Source organism: Crocuta crocuta, unplaced genomic scaffold (assembly GCF_008692635.1).
Source record: "Crocuta crocuta isolate KB4526 unplaced genomic scaffold, BGI_CrCroc_1.0 scaffold296, whole genome shotgun sequence".
Taxonomy (NCBI): Eukaryota; Metazoa; Chordata; class Mammalia; order Carnivora; family Hyaenidae; genus Crocuta; species Crocuta crocuta.
In genome coordinates this window covers 535040-553436 of record NW_027530504.1, presented here as the reverse complement: position 1 = coordinate 553436, position 18397 = coordinate 535040, and the positions used below count along the sequence as shown (strand labels likewise).

The 18397-nt window shown below is 50.3% G+C and overlaps 2 protein-coding genes and 1 long non-coding RNA gene across 4 annotated transcripts in view; 2 read left to right on the top strand and 1 right to left on the bottom strand.

Moving 5' to 3' along the window:
- Window positions 1-15573, top strand: part of LOC144233820 (uncharacterized) — a 28240-nt gene extending 12667 nt beyond the window's left edge. The window contains exon 3 of one of the 2 annotated variants that reach the window (XR_013335770.1): window positions 14974-15573. This is a non-coding gene — a long non-coding RNA (uncharacterized LOC144233820). Of the gene's footprint in view, window positions 1-8406; window positions 8565-14973 lie in introns of those variants that run through there. The other variant, XR_013335771.1, reaches the window with a different exon arrangement.
- CNBP (CCHC-type zinc finger nucleic acid binding protein) overlaps window positions 1-18397 on the top strand; it is a 363505-nt gene that overhangs the window by 251326 nt on the left and 93782 nt on the right. The gene's annotated exons all lie outside the window — the stretch shown is intronic.
- HMCES (5-hydroxymethylcytosine binding, ES cell specific) lies at window positions 2475-18225 on the bottom strand. Its single transcript, XM_077766852.1, has 6 exons — window positions 17879-18225; window positions 8556-8699; window positions 8201-8326; window positions 5598-5779; window positions 4631-4823; window positions 2475-3074 (listed from the first exon to the last, which is right to left on the bottom strand). The coding sequence occupies exons 1-6, from the start codon at window positions 18059-18061 to the stop codon at window positions 2835-2837; spliced, it is 1068 nt and encodes a 355-aa protein (XP_077622978.1). The 5' UTR covers window positions 18062-18225; the 3' UTR covers window positions 2475-2834.

Here is an 18397-nt window from a genome sequence, read left to right as displayed (position 1 = left end):
TCGGCTGCGAAGGGGGAGGGAGGGTATACAGGCCGAGGGGAGGACCTAGGAGTGCGGGGCCACCCCGTGTCTCTGGTTCCCACCACCACCGATGCCCCCTTTGCAGCAGCAACAGGAGCTTGTCCAGACTCCCTAAGTGTGAACGCCAGTCCCAGGCCAGGAGCCCTCGGGTGTGTCCTGCACCTAACCTAGGCCTCGCTCGGTGTCCTCGGCCAGGCCCTTCCCTTGCCCACAGCTCTTCCACCTCCGTGCGAAGCACGCCGGCCTCAGGAACACAGGCTTTGTACCGGGAGATGGATCTAGATAGACTGCAGATGGGGGCAGATACCTGTTAGGTCCCGGGGTACCGGGGACCCCCTGCCTCTTCCAAGGCTACAGAGGAGAGAATCTGCTGAGGCCCGGATCCCAGCCTGGTCACTGCACTGGTAAAGCAGGGGTAGGGGCGCTGCCATGTGGGGCCCAGCCAAGGGACCAGACAGATGTTAGGGCTGTCCCGCCTGCCCCAGGAAGCAGCCGGGGCCCTGGGCGGCCTTGGCCACGCCAGCTGGCAGGACCCTCAGGCTTATTCTTTAAAAGCAAAGGACAGGACGAGGTGCTCCACTGCTCTAAGCAAGCGAGCTAAGTCTTGGCAAAAGGTGGGCTTCACCACCCCCCCCCCGATATCAGTGCAAATCTGTGGGGAGCAATTTGTCAGCACCTGTTAAAGCTGTTGACCCAGCTGAGAAAAAAATTGCAGAACGAAATGCCCAAGATGATACCATTTTTGTAAACCTGAAAATCACAAAATAGGTTCTCAGGAACAAGAATGTGCTTTTCACATCACATTCGTTTGCAAGTAAACCCGAGTGAAAAGGATACAGGCCCCTGAGGACATTCTGTCCCTTCAGGTTAAAATGGAAAGTCCCTGGGGCGCCTGGGAGGCTCAGCTCAGGTCGTGATCTCTGTGGGTTCAAGCCCTGCCTCGGGCTCTGTGCTGACAGCTCAGGACTGGAGCTGCTTTGGATTCTGTGACTCTGTCTCTCTCACCCTATCTCGCTCGTGCTCTCTCTCTCTCAAAAAAAAAAAAAAAAAGCAAAAAGGAAAGTCCCTACCACAGTGACTGCAACCCTGACAAATACTGGAGATGCTAATACGAAACGAAGGGGGTTTCATTTTTGTTGCTTATTAAATTTGAAGCAAACATGACAAAATAAGCATAACAGTCAACCGCTGGTAAGTTACATGTATTTTTAAGTTTCTTGGTAACACTAACAACCAAAACCCCCNCCCGGTCGCCCTGGGGGCCCTGCCGCCCCGGACTTCCGTGCCCGGCCCGGCCCGTGGCCCGCGTCTCCCGGGCGCCCAGAGAGGACGTTGCGGAGCGTTCCCGGAGCTTCTTCAGAGCCCCCTGCTGCGCCAGGCCCGCCCCTGCCTCCCCCGCGCCCTGCGCTCGCCCCGCGGCCCTGCACCCTCTTCGCGGAGGTTTGCGGGGACTTCGCTGGAGGCGCTGCTGACCGTGGCCCTCGGGCTGTTCCCATCCCCTCGACGTACACACGCGCATGCACACGCACGCACGCACACGCGCCAGGTGTGTCCCCTGGTCAATGCCTGTGCTCCCAGCCCAAGGCGGGGCACGCAGGAAGTGCTCACACTCCCGTAACCCGCACTCACACACACACCGTTAACGCTGGCAGAAAATAACGGCGAAAAGCGGCCCCTGCTTTCAGAGAACTGTGACCTGCGTGAGGCGACGTCGGCGAAGAACCGTGCTAAATAGAATTACAACGTGGTTCGGGGCCGGGGAGGGGCCTGCACAGTAAATCGCAGGGGCTCCGACCAGGCTGGGCAGGTGGTCAGCCCCGCTCCGGTCCCCAAGCCCATGTCACCCCCTCTGCCCTGCCCTGCTCTGCTCAGAGGCCGGCACTCGGACAGGGCTTGGCGGGCCGTGCGGTCCTGGCTCCCTGCGCTCGGGGCAGGGGTCTGGCCCCTGCACCGCATTGTCCCCCCGTCCCCGGTGTTCAGCAAGCGCTCAGGGTGGTTTTAAGCTACAGGACTCACAGGGGCGCCTGCGTGGCTCAGGCAGGTAAGTGCCCGACTTCTGCTCGGGTCATGATCTCACTGTTGGTGAGTTGGAGCCCCCCGTCCGGTTCTGTGCTGACAGCTTGGAGCCTGGAGCTGCTTCGTTCTGTGTCTGCCCCTGTCTCTGCCCCTTCCCTGCTCATGCTCGGTCTCTGTCTCAAAAGTAAATAAAAAAACATTTAAAAAAAATTAAGCTAAAGAATTCACAAGACTTACAAGTATTAAGAATGAACAGAGACTCCATAAAGAACACTCTCTACCCCGCGCCGAACCTTCTTACGGTTTCCAAGAAAGCAGTTTTCTGCACAGAAAGCCCCAGCGCTCTGTATTTGTACAAAGCCATGCCTTAGGACTGATCCCAGGAGGACACACTAAGAACCAGAACTTCCCCTCACGGTAGCATTTTCTGGAAGGTAGACAGTTTATCAAATATAATTTATTCGGAAAAAAATACAATGTTTTAAGAACTTAATTCCACAGGCTGGTAGCAAACAGCCTTCCGTGAGCGGTACCAGGTCAGGGCCGAGAACCGCCAGCAGGGTCCTCCAGGCAAACCAGGAGGGGCCACAGCCAACGCCCCTTATGAGCGGCCGGTGGCGCCCCCCGCCCCCCAGGCTGCCCATGTGCCTCCCTGGGGCTTCCTGGCAGGACCGCTGCTCAGCCCTGGGCCCGCGGCTGCCAGCTGCCGTGCCACCGCATCCCGAGGCAAATCCGCAAGCACCCGTCACCAGCCGCCACAGGAGGGCCGCGAACCGCGGGGACCGTCCTGTGCCCCGCTACTGGCTGTGAGGCCGCTTGGCCACGGGCTCCTCCTGCTTCAGCCACCGCGCCAGGAGGGCCGCAGCGCCTCTCTTGGCGGGGAGCGGGCTCTTGTGCAGGACGTGGCTGCGCCACTGGGGCACATCCGGCTCTGCCTTCTGGGGTGTTTGGGGGTCTTCCTTTTTGGGTGACTTTGTGGGTGACTTTGTGGCCAGCCACTGCATCATCTTCTGGCTGCTACGGCTCGCCTTGAGCACCTAGAACAAAGAAGGAAATGCTCGAACCACCCCGCTCTGGCTTTTGGGGCCACGCCAACTCCACGGGAAGAGACCGCGTGGGGGCACCAGGTGCTGAGCCAGGCTTGGAAACCGTCGTGAAGAGCCAGATGGGGTGACTGGTCACAGGGAGGGGAGCGGCGCTCACAGCGGGCTTCCCAGATAAGGCGTGTGGGGCCGGAGACCGAGAGGTGGGAGGCGGCGACACTCCTGACAGGCGACAGGCGCAGGGAAAGCCGCACTCCCGGGCGGAGGGGGGGCGGGGTGAGCGCGCTGGATGGCGGGAAATGGGACCGGAGGGTGTGGCTTCAGTCACCGCGATTAAAGGTTTGGGGCAAAGGCTGGACGGACTGACGCGCTTCCCCGCCACGCAACCCCTCCGTGGCCGGCACTGATCCCTCCTGCGCCCTCACACCCGCGCCCCCACGCTGAACTGAAGGTTCTGGGCTCGCAGGACCGCCTCTCCGGAATGGGGGTGCCTCAGCAGTGCGGACTGTGGCTGAAACGGGGCAGTGTCTGGTGCAAGATGAGTGTGTATCAGGACACTCTCTGAGACATGGAATGAATCAAAGGGTCAGGGTTGCGGGAGTTTGCAGAGAACGGAGACAAAAGAAAAAAGATGACACTTGAGTATGGAAAATGTAGAAACCGGAAAAAAAATGGGGGGTGGCTGTTTCGTGTTCTAAGATGCCTGTGCCTGGAACCCTCTGTGCCACCTGGAACCAGCTGCTACTCCTGAATCCTCATCCCCAGATGTTGGCAGAGGCCACTTTTTGCTCTGGGACTTCCGTTCCCGCGGGAGGCCTCTTGTTCACCTTCCCTTGAAAATACAGCTGGATCCTTTCCAATTCTAAAAAGTGAAAGTTCACAGCAGGAATATTCTCAAATCCTCCTGAAGGAGTACAAGGCTTGGAGCGCCTCCAGCTTGTAGCAGGGGAGCAGAGGTACGAGACACAGGGAGAGCTACGCAGCTGCAGACAAAGATACAATATGGACAAGGATTCCTTGGTCTTTCTTACAATCACCCTGCGGATTAGGAATCTTCAAACCTGGCTTGTCAGATTTACTGAAGCAGCTTCGGAAGGACACAGAAGCCCAAGTCCAGCCCCGACACTGACTCAATAGGTCTAGACAGGGTCCAGCATTTACATTTTGAAAGAGCTCTGAGGCGTCTGAGTCACAGCCAGCTTTGAGGACCGCTGCTCTGTTCAACCTTGTCATCCTCGGGGAAATACGAGCACTGGGCGCGGAGATGAGCGCTAACGGCGGTGAGCCCGGGGGCAGTCAGTTAAGCATCTGACTTCGGCTCAGGGCACGCTGAGCATGAGCCCCACCTTGGTGAGCCCCGCTTCCCTCTCTCCCTCTGCCCCTTAGGGGATTCGCTCTCTCTCTGCCCCTCTCTCACTTGTGGGCCCCCCCCCCAAAAGAAAAACCCAAAACAGGTAAAGCGGATTGTGAAAGGCCATATCCTAAAAGAAAACGACATGGCGGCAGAAGACAGAAAGCTCAGCAAGGGCTGGCGGCATCACACACCCCACCTTTCTGGCCAGCAGGTTGATAGGAGTCACACAGTCCGGAGAGCTGTTCCAGGCGTTGTTCACCACGGAGGAGACCGCGTGGAAGCGGATGTTCTCTGTGGGGCGGAGTAACTTCAGGGCTTCCTGGGCTGAGACCTCACCGAAGTCAAGCCATCTGGACACTTCCTCCTCTCCATCTAGTATGGCAGGCATCCTAGGCAGCGAGGCAGAGGCGTTGGGTGGGAGGCAGAGTCGCGTGAGGGGAGGGATGGCGGGGAGCCCTGGGAGAACCCGTCCTCCCTCCGCACCTCACGCGCCCACGGCTGTATGACCACAACCGGGCAGGGCACGACATTACCACGAGGGGAACCGGCTCACGGGGTTTTTACGGCAAAGACCGTGAACGGTGAGTGTGTGACCCGACCCCGGGCACGCCAGCATGCCTGCTGACCGACTGGTGAACTGCCCACAGGGCCGCAGCCAGGGGTGAAAGGGAAACGGAAGGGAAGACTTTCCCTGGTAATCTCTAGATTCAGTTAGAAAGAGTGACTCCCAGAATTGTGAGCCACGCCCACGCCTCAGAAGGCAACCGAGTAAGATGGGTCCCGGCCCCCGGGGAAGATGTGGGAAGAGCACTGTCAGCAGCGATACAGAAGCTAAGTGCAGGAAGGGGCTCTGCACTGGATCAAATGGATCCCTATTATTTTTTAAGGGGTTCCTGACCAATTTTTAGGCGTTGCCCCCTAAAGCCCACCTTTCCCGTGAGGTCTCAGGTTTGCACCGTGAAGTTCTGCGCTGTGTGCTGACTTTTAGGAACGCAGGTCATCTTACAGCCACGCTAACCGTCACTATAGTTTGCACAACAAGCGCTACTCTCTCAATCTGCGCGCACGCACGGAAACATGGAGTCCAAACGCTCCCTATCTACGAGCAGGAAACAGATCTCCCCCAGAACCTTCTGGACGCAGGGACGCGATGCGTGACTTGCCTGTGGTGAATGTCACTCAAGCTCTTGCAGGCATCTACCGTGATGACGGTGTAGGAGTACAGGAGGCCGCCTCCTCCCGGGGGCTCCCAGCAGTCAAAGACCCCCGCCATCGTCAGCAGCCTCCAGCTGCCCCAGACTTTCTCCCAGAGCTCAAGGCTGGCTGTGACATCCACGCTGCCGGACTGGAAGCAAAATACACAGGCAGATGAGACACAGCAGCCCCTCCTGCACACAGACTCAACACGGCAGTCGCTTCAGAGCTGCTTCAGCCCACGTGTTATTAACTCTTCTTGATCCACTGTTGCCAAAACAAAGAGGTTTGGGAGGAAGTACCCACTGAAGCTATGGATTTATGGCTCCTTGACGCTTTCACAGTTCAATCCGACACCATCAACAGGCATTCAATCTTCCATGATCTGGCCCGTGATTCCCCTCCACCCTGACAATAAGAAAAAGAGCCAGGAGGGGCACCTGGGTGGCTCAGTTAAGCATCCAAATTGGGCTCAGGTTGTGATGTCACAGTCTGTGAGTTTGAGCCCTGCCTTTGTGCTGACAGCTCAGAGCCTGGAGCTGCTTCGGATTCTGTGTCTCCCTCTCTCTCTGCCCCTCCCCTGCTCATACTCTGTCTCCCCAAAGTCTGTCTGTCTCCCCAAAATAAATAAAAACATTAAAAAAAAAAAGTACTGAATCCAAAAGCAGCTATGAAAAACATGAGCAAAGGAAAAAAGAGCTAATGAAACAGAAAACTGGCAAAGTAATGAATTTTTAAACCCATCAGATTGCTAATTACATCAAATGTAAATCTTCTAAACGCTCCAAAGTTCCCTCCTCTGGGAGGCCTTCTGAGACGCCCCGGCCTGAGTTATGTCCTCTGTGCCACCATTACCTCACGTGAGCATTCGCCACCGGCCTGCCCCTGCTCACGGGCATGTGTCTTGGCAATAAAGCGTCAAGGACAGAAATCCTGTCTCACTGAACTTCCAGGAGGCCAGTAGCAGGGCCATAAACAAGGGTAAGTGGTTAACACACGTCCATTGAACAGGTGCATTGTTGTAGGTAAGAAAAACTGTATGGGACTGAAGGAAGTGCCATCCTGATCCACACGAAGGCCTAACAGCCTTTCTAGAAGAGTGTGCCAGAGGAAACTGCAGCGTTAGGGCACACACTTCCTAAAGATGGAAAAGCTAAGCACCAGAAATCTTTTGGAGTGGATTCCTCTAGAAAGAAGTCCCAGAATTCTGACTTACTATTAACTTTAATTATTTTTATGGAAACTCTACATCCCATGTGAGACTCGAACACACAACCCTAAGATCAAGAGTCGTGTGCTCCACGGACTGAGGTGGCCAGGCAAACCCCCCCCATAATTCCCAAGTTTAATGACGCAAACTGCAGTAAGGATGCAAAGGCTTCAGCAGTGCTCGAGCCATCCATCTGATTAAAATGAAAACATGATGCTGGCATGTCTGATTTGTTTTCAATCTACTCACAATGTTATGTGAACAAGCTAAATTTATTATTTGTCTTGGGGGGGAGGGGGGAAATGGGCATGGAGGAGGGCACTTGTGGGGATGAGCACTGGGTGTTATATGGAAACCAATTTGACAATAAACTATTTGTAAAATAAAAAAAATATATGTATATAGAAAAAAAATTTTATTATTTGTCTTAAAATGAAGGTTCTATGAGGAAAATGTTAAATATAGAGTTACCATGTGACCTGGCGATTTTACCCCTAGGCATAAACTCGAGAAATTAAAACATATCCACGTAAAAACCTGTACGTGAATGTCCCGAGCCGCATTATTTATAACAGTCAAAAGTAGAAACAATTTAAGTGTCCATCAACTGGTGAATGAATAGACAAAACGCGGCCCTTCCACACAACGGACTGTTACTCAGCCACAAACAGGCAATGAAGCAGTAACACATTCTATCACATGGATCAATCTTGAAAACATACACTGAGTAAAATGAGCCAGATAAAGACCACATATTATACGACTCCAAATACATTCAATGTACAATAAAGGCAAGTCTATAGAGACTGAAAGATTAGTGGTTTCCAGGACTGTAAAGAATAGGGAATGGGCAGTGACGGATAACAGATATGGGATTTCTTTTGGGGGTGATGAAAATGTAACATTAGACAACAGTGAAGGCTGCACAACTTTGAAAATACTAGAAAAATCGCTGACTTGCATACTTTAAAAAGATGAATTGTATGGTGACTTATACCTCAATAAGGCAGTTATTTATTTTATTTTTTTAATAAGGTAGTTATTTAAAAAAAAAAAAAAAAAAAAACCTGGGGTGCCTAGGCGGCTCAGTCGGTTGAGCATCTGACTTTTGCTCAGTCATGATCTCAGTTCATGAGTTCGAGCCCCACGTCGGGCTCTGTGCTAACAGCTCAGAGCCTGGAGCCTGCTTCCAATTCTGTCTCCCCGCCTCTCTCTGCCCCTCCCCTGCTCATGCACTGTCTGTCCCAAAAATAAACAAACATTAAAAAAAATAACTCACGACTCTATGAGGAGAGAAACAAAATATCCTTTTTTGCTTTAGTTTCTCTGTCCCTTTCCAACCTGTGAATGCTGTCACAGTACCTCTTCAGTGATGGCCTGGGGGAAGTAGATGAAGTATGCCTGCTTTGGGGCTGTTCTCAGACATTTCTGCCACTCATAGAATCCATCTGCTAAAATGACACAGCGTCTTCCCTTTTCAAGAGGTAGCTGAGGGAAAACATGAGCAAGGGACAGTGTTAGTGACAGAATAGTTTTGTGCTAAACCACTGTGTTCTGGCATCATGCAGGAATGTGTACAACCACGTTCAGCAGTATCAGCGACTGGGAACACACTTTCCAGAAGAACCTCATCTTATTTCTCAGGTTTATAAGATACTAACAGCTCTGTTGGGAAAAAGAGCAGAGTAAGCGCCTCTTCTCCAGACCAGCCACCTACCCTGAAGGACCGCTTCTCCATGATGGTGTCGCTGCGACAGTTGGTAGTGTGGAACTGCAGCTTGGAAGGATCATCCTCTTTGAACCAAGATGGGACCAGGCCCCATCGCATGGGGGCAATGACGCGCTCTGATGAGTCTGCACCCTGCCGGGGAGGGGGTTAAGATCCAGTGAGGAGACCATAATGAAAGGTAGAAAACCACATGGGGCACGTGCATTATGTCGCTATTAATATCGAAACACAGAAAAATACAGAGAAGAAAATTAAAAGGGACAGATCTACTTGAAAGCAAGTTTAATGATTTATCTATCATGATGTGATTAACTTTAGGTCTTCAGCAATTCGTGTCCTTTAGCATTTACTGGAATGTAAGACAAACTGCTTGGGTGGGGGGGATACAAAGAAGTTTAGTCCCTGTAAACTCTGAATTAGTGCCTGCTACGAGAGAGAGAGTGCGCGCGCGAGAGAGAGAGCGCGAGAGCGCGCGCCCTAGGCCTAGCAGTCACGTGGTGCCAGCTCTCAAACGGCACGTGCCACAGGGGAGCTGGGGTGGCTCGGCTGAGATTCCAATTCTTGATTTTGGCTCAGGTCATGATCCCAGGGCTGTGGGATCGAGCCTCATGTTGGGCTCGGCGCTGAGCATGGAGCCACTGAAAGCTTCTCTTTCTCTCTCTCTCCTCCCTTCTCTACCCCTCATACTCTCTCTCTAAAATAAAAATAACGTAAATAAGCGAGCACATGTTACAGACAGCAGTAATACCACGAGGCACACACTAGGATGGGGGATGCACAGGGTGCAGTGGGGGCACACGGAAGAGCGCTGAACCTCAAAAGACTTGCAGGATGACACGTGAGGCCTCAAAGACATCAAGATATTAATAATATAAGATACAACAGGCTACGGGCCATAGAGGCGGTACATACAAGGAATGGCAGAAGAGCTGAGCGAGAGTGATCTGTGAGAGATGGAAGGGAGGGGTATCAGCTCCTCGGAGGAGGCAGAAAGGACAGGGGTGGGGTAGATCTTCAACTGGATCCCATAAGAGGTACAAAATTCAGACAAAGAAGAGACTTGGAGGGAAGGCCAGACAAAAAATGAAAGAACACGGGTGCCTGGCTGGCTCAGTTGGAGAAGTGTGCAACTCTTGATCTTAGGGTCATGAGTTCAGGCCCTACATTGGTGGTAGAGATTACTAAAAAAAAAATTTAAATGAACAAAGAGGCAATGTCAAGAATGTGTAGGAAGTGGTTTTGTGCAGGAAAGTTACAGCAAGCCCAAAGATGCTATTTTTAGAAGGGCCTGCTAACGAGGTTGGCCCTCAGCATCTGGGGGCTTGGATTCTGAGTGTTCCCTTTTCTTAACTGATAAAGGGGCTTATGCTGAACATCTGCTTTCCTTCTGAGACTCGGGAATTTAGGCAGTTGCTAGGCAGAGTGCGTAATAAAAACCTCGGGCTCCCAGTTTCCAACGGACTGCCCCGGGCAGAGACACTGCACGTTACTACGTTTCTCACTGCTGGAGAAGGCAATGTACATCCCCTCACAGGAAGGAGAGAACATAAGGGAGCCTATTGGTGGACTTTTTTCCCAGATTCTACTTATGTCTCCGTGCCGTGCAAATACTATTGCGTATCCTTCCACTGTAAGAAGCCTTAGCTATGATATGCCTTGTATGCTGAGTCCGTCCAACCAAATCTGCAAATATGGGGGTACTCACTCTTCGGGGTCTTCGACACACAGATGTTAAACTTTATTGGGGTAACTGGCCCCTTAAGAATATGGGGGCGTCTGGGTGGCTTAGTCGGTTAAGCGTCCGACTTTCGCTTAGGTCATGATCTCGCGGTTCGTGGGTTCGAGCCCCGCGTCGGGCTCTGTGCTGACAGCCAGCTCAGAGCCTGGAGCGTGTTTCAGTCTGTGACTCCCTCTCTCTCTGACCCTCCCCTGCTCACGCTCTCTCTCTCTCTCTCCTAGAAATAAATAAAAAACATTAAAAAAAAAAAAAAGAATGTGATGAAATCTACAGGTTAAAATGCACGCGCGTGTGTCCACACACACTATTCTATGCAGTGTGGTACACTAGGTTGGAAGAGACCATGAGCAAAGAGTGAATTCTGGGTGCTACTATATGGTTTGGGGGTAAGGATATCGGGGGGGGGTGTCTCATGACAGCAGTGTAAATAAAAGACACAAAATATACACTAAAAATAAAATCGTGATGGTGAATTGAAAAAGGAAACAGAATTGATCAAATTCTCAGCCTACAAGGCTGACATAATGATGGTACCACGGAGCAAAAGACTCACGTCTGAAGAGGCGTCTGATTTGGAGAAGGGTCACGTGTTGAATTTCAGAAGAACACTGGGGGGTCTGTGGCCATTTAAGGCAACAGTTGGAAAATCTCTGACAGTCCTTGCACTGAGGTGGAGGGCTCTGTTCCCTCCTCCAGGATCTGCATGGGCTTGTGCATAATGCGGCACAGGTGACACTATGAGATTTCGAAGGCTCTGTCAGAAAAGGTGTGTCAGCTTCCTCCCTGCTTGTGGAGACAGTGCTTCTGAAGCCCGGAGCTGCCGAGTAAGACACCCAGCTGTCCTGAGCCTGCGGGGCAAGGGAGCCCAGGCTGTGCGGGGAAGCCACATGCGGGTGTTCTGGTCATCGGTCTCAACCGAGAACCCGTAACAACCGCCAGGAAAGTGAGTGAAGATACCTCTAGATCAGAGGTTGGCGTACTTTTCTGGAAGAGGCCAGATGGTAAGTAGTATAGATTTTGCAAGCCATATCGCGTCTATATGCAGAGACTACAAGCAGCTATAAGAACTCTTGTGGGGACAAAGCAGCCCCAGACAATAGATAAATGGATACTGCTGTGTTCCCTAACCTTTTATTTACAAAAGGGTCAGAGGGCCCTACTTTTCTGATTCCTGCTCTAGATGATTCTATCCCAAAATGCCACGTCTACTCAGTTGAGGGCCCAGACTGCAGGGAAGAGATACACCGTATCTGTAAGACCTTGTCCTCATCCCTCACTGGTGAACATAATAAAAGGGTTGTTGAAAGTCACTAGAATAAAATCCAAGTACACCTGTTCATTATGGCCAACAAGCAATCAGAGATCTGGAATTAAAAGCTTAGAAAAGAGGCAGCGTGGTACAAAGACTGGGTCGGCAGATCAAGACCTAAGTCTTGATCTCATGGTTCATGAGCTTGGGATTCTCTCTCTCCCTCTCTCAAATAAAGGCAGATAGTAGATGTTTTTGGCTTTGTGAGTCCACACACCCTCTGTTGCAATAAGTCAAGCAACTCAACTCTGCTGCCATTGGTAGTATGAAAGCAGACAGAGAATGAATAAGCATGGATGTGTTCTAATAAAACTATTTACAAAAACAGGTAGTAGGCTAGATTTGGTCTGAGGACCACAGTTTGCCAACCCCTGGTTGGCAAGAAAGAATAACGCCTTTATGAGAAGACCCTGGTTCAAAAATCCCTTCTCTGCTACTTATGAGGATGGATTAGTCTCAACTTCCTGAACCTCAACTTTCCTTACCTATAAAAACACAGTGAACAATACCCACCTTGCAGGATCACTTAAATGTGTGGCATGAAATAAACACACAAATTACAGTTTAATATTTTTCAAAGGTTAGGAGTAAAAACAAATAGCATATTTTCTATGGAAAGCTGACTGTTAAAGTCATGAGACTAAAGTTTCTTAGAGAATAAATCAAGTACAGGAGTTAACCCGGGGGTACAAAAAGAAAACAGAGAAATGAAAGAAAAATACAGTTCAAGAAAAAAATCCCTAGAGAAACAAAAGCACAATGAGAAAGAATTGGGGGCACCAGGGTGGTTCTGCTGGGTAAGTGTCTGACTCTTGATTTTGGCTTAGGTCTTGATCTCATGGTTGATGAGCTTGGGATTCTCTCTCTCCCTCTCTCAAATAAATAAAGTTTTTTAAAAAATGAGAAAGAATGGAGGATGAGAAAAATCAAGAAAATGCAATTTTAAGAAGAAAAAAAAAAACCACCAGGAGTGGCACTATCTCCAAAGGGCTTCCTTTTTGCTTAAAGCTAATCTTTCCACGGTGCTCCTTGTAAAATCCTGTCCTGTTTCTTTCAAAGTCTTGCCTGTATCAGATAGTCCCCCACCTCTCTCTTTCTCACTCACACACACACTCCATTCTTGTTGCGCAGAGCAGTTAGGTTCCACAAAATCACTGTAAACACTGAATTAGTGAACACCGAACTGCTGCTCTTAGGGAAATACAGGGTTAGGTTCCCACCTGCCTATAGAGATAACATTTTCATCAACTGATCAATATATAACCTTATTTGATGTGTATTTCAGTTTATTTATTTATTTTTTCATGTTTTTTTATTTACTTGAGAGAGAGAGCGCGCGCGAGCAGGGGAGGGTCAGAGAGAGGAAGACACAGAATGTGAAACAGGCTCCAGGCTCTGAGCTGTCAGCACAGAGCCCGACGCGGGGCTCGAACCCACGAAACGTGAGACCATGACCTGAGCTGAAGTCGGACCCTTAACCGACTGAGCCACCTAGGCGCCCCTGTGTATTTCAGTTTAAAGACACTTTATTTTATATAGTTGATTAATTAATGCTGAATTCATGACCGACAGCACTGTAACAGATGCCTGAATGGTGTTTATATCTGTAAGGTATATTACAACTTCCTTCACATAAGAATACTAGCCAGCATGAGATGCCTGGGTGGCTCAGTCGGTTAAGCCTCCAACTTCAGCTCAGGTCATGATCTCTTGGTTCATGGGTCTGAACCTTGCCTTGGACTCTGTGCTGACAGCTCAGAGCCTGGGGCCTGCTTCAGACTCTGTGTCTCCCTCTCTCTCTCTTCTTCCTTTGCTCATGCGCTCTCTCTCTCAAAAATAAATACACATTAAAATAAGTAAATAAGAATACTAGCCAGCACTTTAGCACTATGTTGGAGACAATTTTTTTTAAGTTTATTTATTTATTCTGAGAAAGAGAGAAAAAGCCCAAGTGGGGGAGGGGCAGAGAGAGGGAGAGAGAGAGAGAGGGAGAATCCCAAGCAGGCTCCGCACTGTCAGTGTAGAGCCCCATGGGGGGCTCAAATTCAGGAACCATGAGATCATGAGACCATGACCTGAGCTGAAGTTGGACACTTAAACACCTGAGCCACCCAGGCGCCCCGCTTGGGGACAATATTAAACAGTGAAATCACCAACAAAATGCAGAGAAATGCAAAAAACAGCACTAAAGCAACTGTAGGAACAGTAGTGGTTTGCAGCGGAGGAGGTGAAACAAGGAGGTAGAGGTCTGTCTTACTCAGTGTCGGCTGGGAAGGTGTACAGCAGGTAACTCGAAATTTCTTCCATTCTCTATGTCAATGAAAAACTTCAAAAGCAACAGGAGTATTATTTTGGGGGAATATAAATAATTTTAGCAAGCAGGCAAATCTGCAAACATGAAATCTACTCATAAGGAGTATCAACTGTGTGTGCGTACATACATATACGTATGCGTGTATATTTTCCCCTCTGAAGACACAGGCAGCCTGGGTATACTGTATGCCAAGAGGCAGGAAAAACAAAAGCAATTAATGAGCGTGCAACACAAGTACGGAAAAGACTACCCTAGAAGAAACGGTAGCATAAGTGAACTACCAGCTGAGGTGGCTCCTTGCCGAGTTCCAGATAGAGACTATCCCAGGGGCAGCTGCCACGCAAAGGAAACTGTTTGCGTCACATAAGATGGGAGGAGAGACTAAGATGGGGGGAAGTGGAGGTGGGGGTGGGGGTGACCGGGTTTCTGTATTTTAGGGTTAGGATGAACATTCAGAAAGGGGAGCTTTGTCACTGCATGTAACGGGACGTGAGGCCGCCCAGGCGCACTCTGGGAACACGCCTATGCGTCCTCCGCTACCTTAATGAAGCGCGTGCTCCTTATAAGGAAGCGGAGGTACGTGTAGGGCGAGGGGAAGGGGCTCGGGGCAGGCTCCGGGCCGCAGTGTGTGAACCGGGTGGGGCTTGGGCTCGTTATTTCAGGTAAGGAACGCAGGACCTGTTTACTTTTGAAACCGCACTGGGAGCTTTACCCCTGATTTACTGTCCCTGCTAAGGTCAGGCCACTTCCTGCACTCGTAGAGAGTCATTCCTTTTTTTCCCCTTAAAATCCTTAACTACGGGAGGTTTCTGTATTTGTAATTCTGACACCTCCTTTTGGGCTTCGGATCACGGAAAACAGGCAGGGCCCTAAAATGACTTCTCTTGTCACCAAAGCGATGTCTCATCTTTCTTTTTCTGGGGGCCCCTCGCTCTTTCAGTTTACAGTAGGGCAGAGAATGCAAACCCAAGTGTTACTCTCACCTGACACAGGAGGAAGAGAACGAATGTATGGAAACTGAGCTTTTGTAAATCCTCTTTTCCAGAATCAAATGTGCCTTCCAAGTAGAAAAGCCCCCCACCCAAAGCATAAATGAGAAAACATTATCCAATGGTCAACTAAATGGTCCCTCATCAGGCGCGCGCAAGAGAGAACAAGACTCTAAATTTGAGGTTCTCAACATGTGGCAATTTTGACAACCGTTCCCCACCACCAAGATCGAGGGGGTAGAAATGTGGTGGCTGGAGGCCAGCAATGCTGCTAAACACTCTGCCAGGCACAGGACAGCTTCCCACAACAAAGAATCTGGGGGTGAGAGGCCAGCAACGCTGTTAACCATTCTGCAAAGCACTGGGCAGCTTTTCACAGCAACGATCTATCCCACCCGAAATGCTCACAGTGCTGAGGCTGAGAAATCCTACCCTTCCAAATCCCACGGACCACCTGGAATGCTAGTGTGTTCACCGGACGACTGAAAAACAAACTTAAACGTGAGGCTGCCCCCTACTGGGAACGATAAACAGAAGGTGGCTGAGAAGCCAGACGACTGAAAACACTGCTCAATATTAGTCATCTTTTCCTCTGCCCTTTTGGACTTGTGACCAGAACAGCTGGTAGCGCTGGGGTAGGTAAATGAAAGAGGAAGTTATCTGCAAATCAGTGGTTTCAAATGCAAATACTGTAATCTATGCACGTGCAGGCGGCTGTTGCAGGTAAGGTTTAAGGTTTACCGAACAGCTGAAATGATGCTAATTTTGTTTTATAATTTACAGGTCTGAGACAAACAGAACCTCAAATTTTATCAAAATTGGGAAACCCCAGCGATTGTAACAAAATTCATTAGAGATGTGGAATTAAACCACCCCATCAGGAAATTGATACCGCTGATGGAAGAGAGGGCTGCTTTTGCTAGGGGCTCCCCCTTCTCCATTCTTAGTTCCGGGAGGCACCCACTGGAGTGAGGAGAGTGGTTTCAACTTCAGTCCCCGCCCTGCCCCTCACTGGCCGGGCAGCCCAGCAGAGGTCACAATATCTCTACGCTCCTTTAGAGCTGTTAAAACAAAATTTTCTTCCAGCTAACGTTCATCCTAGAATTTTAAAGAGCTGATATAAAGGGAACCATGGCTAAAAAAGAATAGGCTCATTATACATTTAAGCCGTCTCTCTTTTCACTTCAAGTTAGGCCTTCTTCTGAGACACGTTTTATTCTTTTTTTTTTTTTTAATATTTTTATCTATTTCTAGGAGAGAGAGAGACAGACAGCGTGAGCAGGGGAGGGTCAGAGAGAGAGGGAGTCACAGACCGAAACAGGCTCCAGGCTCTGAGCTGGCAGCCAGCACAGAGCCCGACGCGGGGCTCGAACCCACGAACCGCGAGATCATGACCCAAGCGAAAGTCGGACACTCAACCGACTAAGCCACCCAGGCGCCCCGAGACACGTTTTATTCTTTCCTTTCCCAGTTAAGGTCTCCTATGATACTTATTTTTATTTCCCTCTCATTAAAAAAAAAAGTTTTCAGTTTCAACAGGGAGGTATGCACCCAGTAAAAATGGGTCAAGCACAAACCATTTACTATTTCATGTAAATAGCTTCATTCAACCAAAAAAGATCAGTGCTGTTTGGTATGCTTATTTCTTCTAAATATTTTAGTTTTCATTTCTGAGAGAGAGAGAGAGAGAGGGAGAAAGAACGAGAGAGCGCACATGACAGAGTGTGGGGGGGGGGGGCTAGCAGAGAGGGAGACACAGAATCTGAAGCAGGCTCCAGGCTCTAGCTGTCCGCAAGGAGCCCTACGTGGGGCTGGAACTCCATAACCGCGAGATCATGACCTGAGCCAAAGTCGATGCTTAACCAACTGAGCCACACAGGTGCCCATTTACCTCAAATAATCTAGAAATGAATCCTGACTACAATATTATCACAAGCGTCCTGAAGAGTAAGTAGCAAGGGGATAATTGACTTTATAAAGTGATTTACGCATTAGGGGTCAAACAGAATAAATATCCACGATGGAAAACAATCATAATTTTTCATAACCTCTCAAGGGCATTTAAAATGCTTAAGACCTGAAGAAACCATTCATTTCTACAGTTAAGCATTTTACTTACCACATACTAGCACTGGCACACACATGCACGCATACGTGAACACACGCATTCAGGAGATCAAGCAGAGAACCAAAACATAATTATGAATTACTGGTCACTCCAACACTACACAGGTAAATACTAGAAAAACAGTGAGGTGCAATTAAACTTCAGAGAACCAAACCAAACACATCTGTCTCCAGTTTCAGTAAAAGACCAAACATAAACAGACTGAAAACATAAGCAGAAAAAAATAGAAACTTCAACGTTCAAGAAACACCAGAAGTGTTTCACATCAGTTAAGTCTTAATCCTGCTCTCAGCCTAGAGATTCTGGTTCAACAGGGCTGGTAAGGGGCATGGAAACCTTTTTTTTTTTCCCCCCACTCAACTGACCCTGATGATCAGTGACAATGGGATCTTAAAAATCACATTCAGGGCGCCTGGGTGGCTCGGTCAGTTAGGCTTCCGACTTTGGCTCAGGTCATGATCTCCCCGTCTGTGGGCTGGAGCCTGCTTCGGATTCTGGGTCTCCCTCTCTCTCTGCCCCTCCTCTGCTCACGCTTTGTGTGTGTCTCTCTCAGAAATAAATAAAACATTAAAAAAATTTAAAAGAAATAAAAACGTATTCAAATGGAGGGGGGGGTCAAGTCAATTTGGCATGCATCATGACTAGCCTTCCACCGAGCCTGAAGAACAAACATGGAATCCTCTTCTAAGAGAAGAAAAAACGGATACAACTTCTCACAAGTGAGGTCCAGAGTGGTTCCCGGCTGGGGGTCAGACTACATGAGCGGAGGCCGGATTTCAAATTCAAGGTCAAACCCAGGTGAGCCGCCCGGTGCGGGGCCGGAAGCTGGTTACCTTCTCGAAGTGCACTCGCGACAGGAGCACGGGGCTGTCCGACTGAGGGCTCGTGTTGTACGAGGGGCAGTACTTGTCGGGGTCCTTCCACTCGGGGAGCCGCTCCCGGCCCTGCCGGTCCCGATAGGCGCACGCTCTCGCGAGCACGTCTCTGGGCAGGTGGCAGGAGGTTCGGCCGCACATCGTCCTGCGAGGCCTCGCACACCCTGCAGACGAGAGCCCACGTCTGTCCACGCCGCCGGCACGCTGGGCGGCCTGACGCGCCCCCTCCCCCGCCAGGGGCCGTCCTCCAGCTCAGCCGTCCGGCCGAGAAACGCACACTGCGGGGGGGAGGGGGCGCCGGAGGGGGGCAGGGCGCTGCCGGGGCCACTTCCTCCGNGGTCTGTATGGGGCGCCGGCCGCTGGAGGGCTGGCAACAGGCCACCTTTGACCGACCTCGCACTGAGGCTCGGAGTTTGGCGCGGACATCGAGAGGCCCTCAGGGAAACAGGTGAATCATACAAGTGGCTCACAGACTGG